The sequence below is a fragment of the Parus major genome, unplaced genomic scaffold (genome assembly GCF_001522545.3).
Source record: "Parus major isolate Abel unplaced genomic scaffold, Parus_major1.1 Scaffold360, whole genome shotgun sequence".
NCBI classification, from domain to species: domain Eukaryota; kingdom Metazoa; phylum Chordata; class Aves; order Passeriformes; family Paridae; genus Parus; species Parus major.
This window is the reverse complement of record NW_015379291.1, coordinates 79064-79567: the sequence shown is the minus strand read 5'-3', so window position 1 is coordinate 79567 and position 504 is coordinate 79064. Positions and strand designations below refer to the sequence as shown.

The following is a 504-nucleotide window of genomic DNA, read 5'->3' as shown; positions in this document are numbered from 1 at the left end:
CCCTGGGGACAGCAGGGGGGTGAGGGATGGCGACATCGGGGTGTCCCCAAGGTGTCCCTCCCGCGCAGGGGGGGGGACAAACCCACCTTGCCGTGGGTGACCACGTTGACCGAGCCCTTCCAGATGATGTACCAGGAGGTGCCTTTGTCACCTTGGCTGAACACTGCGACAGCGCCCGGGAAAAGAGGGAGGAGAAGGCAGAGTTTTGGGCACGGCTCCGGGGTGGCCGGGCTGGGGACCCCGAGTGCCCCCGGTGACTCACGGACTGTCCCCGCACGCTGGTGACCCTCGAACATCAGCACGGCCGCCAGCTCCCGCTTCACCTGTGCCGGGGGACAGCCCTGTCACCCCCGGCAGGGCCAGGAGGGGACACGGGGAGTGGGGAAATGCGGCTGAGCGAGGCACGGAGGCCATCGGGAGAGGAGGCTCAGACAGGAAGGAAAGGGGTGCAGGAGGATTTGGGGAGCAGGGGAGGAGGCTCAGACAGGAAGGAAAGGGGTGCAG

General features: G+C 67.5%; 1 protein-coding gene across 1 annotated transcript in view; it reads right to left on the bottom strand.

Moving 5' to 3' along the window:
• Positions 1-504, bottom strand: part of LOC107198895 (rap guanine nucleotide exchange factor 3-like) — a 24468-nt gene that overhangs the window by 6155 nt on the left and 17809 nt on the right. The window contains exons 7-8 of the mRNA XM_015616161.3: positions 263-323; positions 87-163 (exon numbers count right to left, since the gene is read on the bottom strand). Coding sequence (XP_015471647.1) covers positions 87-163; positions 263-323 — 138 coding nt within the window. The remainder of the gene's footprint in view (positions 1-86; positions 164-262; positions 324-504) is intronic.